This window comes from Penaeus monodon, chromosome 10, assembly GCF_015228065.2.
Source record: "Penaeus monodon isolate SGIC_2016 chromosome 10, NSTDA_Pmon_1, whole genome shotgun sequence".
Classification (NCBI taxonomy): domain Eukaryota; kingdom Metazoa; phylum Arthropoda; class Malacostraca; order Decapoda; family Penaeidae; genus Penaeus; species Penaeus monodon.
The window spans coordinates 12,892,562-12,895,061 of record NC_051395.1 but is presented as its reverse complement, the minus strand read 5'-3'; the positions used below and the strand labels follow the sequence as shown (position 1 = coordinate 12,895,061).

The window sequence follows — 2,500 nt, the reverse complement described above, 5'->3', positions numbered from 1 at the left end:
CATATGGGTTATCTGCTTAACACTGGTTACTCACTTCCAATGAAAATTTACTGTCTTATATATTTTCCCACCCTGATCTGTTCGAGTTTAACTTTAATACAGTGGAATGTTGTAAAGAAATGCTGGAATTACCTGATAAGTGTCGTCGCCAGAAATCCTCTCATCGTTGAGGAACCATTCCCGAGTGACGTTGTGGCCCTGCGAGCGGCAAGGCAACGTCACAGAGTCCCCTACATGGCCCATGGCCGCGGGGGAGTGTTGGTAGATGCGAGGCAGAGCGTTGACGAGGCCGCCTAGGCGGCACGTGGGGCCTTCCTCCAGTGCCTCGCTTTCGTCGCCTGTTCTCGTACCAGAGGATATACTTATTATTTCCACCGTAGCGTTCGCACCTGTATCTATATTCTGTAATAGGGATATTACATAGGTATTGCTAATTGTTCATTAACAGTGATGTGAACTTACCTACGATAACTACAGTAAAATGACGAGAGTAAGACTTCTGACTCCGTGGTGCTCTCACTTCCAACTTGTATGTCGCCTGTGTAAGGATAAAAAAAAGAAAAAAAAAAGTTTAATGTAAAGGCAACTGCATATTTTCAAGTATGGTTAGGATGATCCTATGTTTGATGCTAACAGACCTGCTGTTGGTCGGACACGCAGTCCAAATAGACGACGGAGGAGATTTGCAGCACGGAGGCAGAAGTGGACGCCGTTGAGGACAGCTCCTCCTCCAGACCCAGCATGTTAGTCGCTTCTTCCAGAAGCTCTTGGGGCGTGGAACCTACCTCGACCTGGGCACCCTATATAAAATATTACCAAACTCGTTATTCCCCTTTATCTTAGTATGAAAATATATTTAAAAAGTCAATCATATACTCATATCTATCTATCTATCTATCTATCTATCTATCTATCTCTATATATATATATATATATATATATATATATATATATATATATATATATATACTACGAGAATGGCATTGTAAGTCTAATTTTTAGTTCTGCGACATTTATGTGTTTGTTGACCTCTCGGTGCAGTGGCACGCCGTCCTTGTACCACGTGAGGACAGAGCCTGTGGGTGCGACCACCTCACACTGAAGGCGAGCGTCCTGACCACGCCGAACACCCGCCACCCGCGGCGAGCACTCGCTCGTCCACAGCACTTCGTCCCGCTCTTCCTCGCGCACCGCCTCACTCCTCTCTGTAGGTAATTATCATGAGAGACTTTGTATGTGAACCTTGTTTGGCTTCATAGCAATAGTTGCAAATGTCCTTTCATGTGGAATCCATAAGAACTACACAACAGACATATACATGAATAATAATACTTACTTGTTTCTGCTTTCAAAGGCGACTGGTCAAAGATGTTCATCTAAAAAAGACATAAAGAAAAAAATATTCTGTCAACAATGTCTAGGCGTTGATTCTATTTACACGGAAAAAATCTCGAATGCGTCCTCGTACAAAAACTGACAATATGTAATCACGTAAATAGCGATGCACTCATATTCTCATCCAGGTGTTGCTCAGAGGCAAGATCATTGAACATTCATAGTGATCGGTAAAACTCTCGCAAACATTTCAAAATGTACCCTATTTATAACTGAAGGATAAGCATGAATTGTGATGCCCAAACCAACTAAACAGTGTAACATACAATTACATTTTTATTCTACTGAAAGGAAATCTCTTAACACACATAATCATCGGACAATCAACATTCGAGAAATTAGTTTATCTTTAACTGAAATCTAGTGCTTGATATACTTCTTTAATAGCCCTTACCGAAGAGATCAATGCCACTTTGCAGACACAGCTGCCAGATGTCTTATCGACATACTCAGCCTACCAAATATCCTTCAGGTCCTCATCGCCAGTGTCCCTCATCCAAGATGAATGATTGATATTTAGTATGGTAACAAATCCTATTCCGCCAGATAGGTATCAATACCTTCAGAGTGACTCTTCCCGGAAAGCATAAGCGTAACCATTTTTTTCGCTATCCAAGTAGTCAGATAGCCTGGGTTTCGCCTAAGCCAATCAATAGTTGTGCACCGTGTGAAGCTTGAAATTAGTCGTAGATAGAATTGCTATGATGTATTGTACAGGGTAAACAGTGAATAAAAGAATATATGAGGAAAAGATCTTATCTTGGTGGGAGAAAAATTGAGACAAACGTGAAATTGTGTTCATTCTCTAAGAGAAGGGGTATGCATTTGGCTGCTAAACTAGCTTAGCAAGAGAGGTCAACGTCGCATGTGTTGGGCAGGTCACTTGGTCTGATGGGTTGTTAAAAGCGTCACTTTAATATATAGTGAATGAGGGGCTCTGATGTTACCTCCTGTCAATGCAGGTAATCTCGTGGGACTCTCATCTATTTCCCCGTTGCACCTATAGCTGCCTTTATGGCAACAGCTCTGCTTGTAAGGTTGATGCACCGTTGCTGATTCTCCTGCTATATACATAGTCATTGTAGGTAAAAGTAGATCCTGCCTT

The 2,500-nt window shown here is 41.8% G+C and overlaps 1 protein-coding gene across 1 annotated transcript in view; it reads right to left on the bottom strand.

The window, feature by feature from the left end:
* The window catches only part of LOC119577849 (zwei Ig domain protein zig-4-like), a 4,507-nt gene that overhangs the window by 1,204 nt on the left and 803 nt on the right, over positions 1-2,500 (bottom strand). Inside the window, exons 3-7 of the mRNA XM_037925451.1 lie at positions 1,337-1,376; positions 1,030-1,205; positions 639-800; positions 463-538; positions 133-338 (exon numbers count right to left, since the gene is read on the bottom strand). Coding sequence (XP_037781379.1) covers positions 133-338; positions 463-538; positions 639-800; positions 1,030-1,205; positions 1,337-1,376 — 660 coding nt within the window. The remainder of the gene's footprint in view (positions 1-132; positions 339-462; positions 539-638; positions 801-1,029; positions 1,206-1,336; positions 1,377-2,500) is intronic.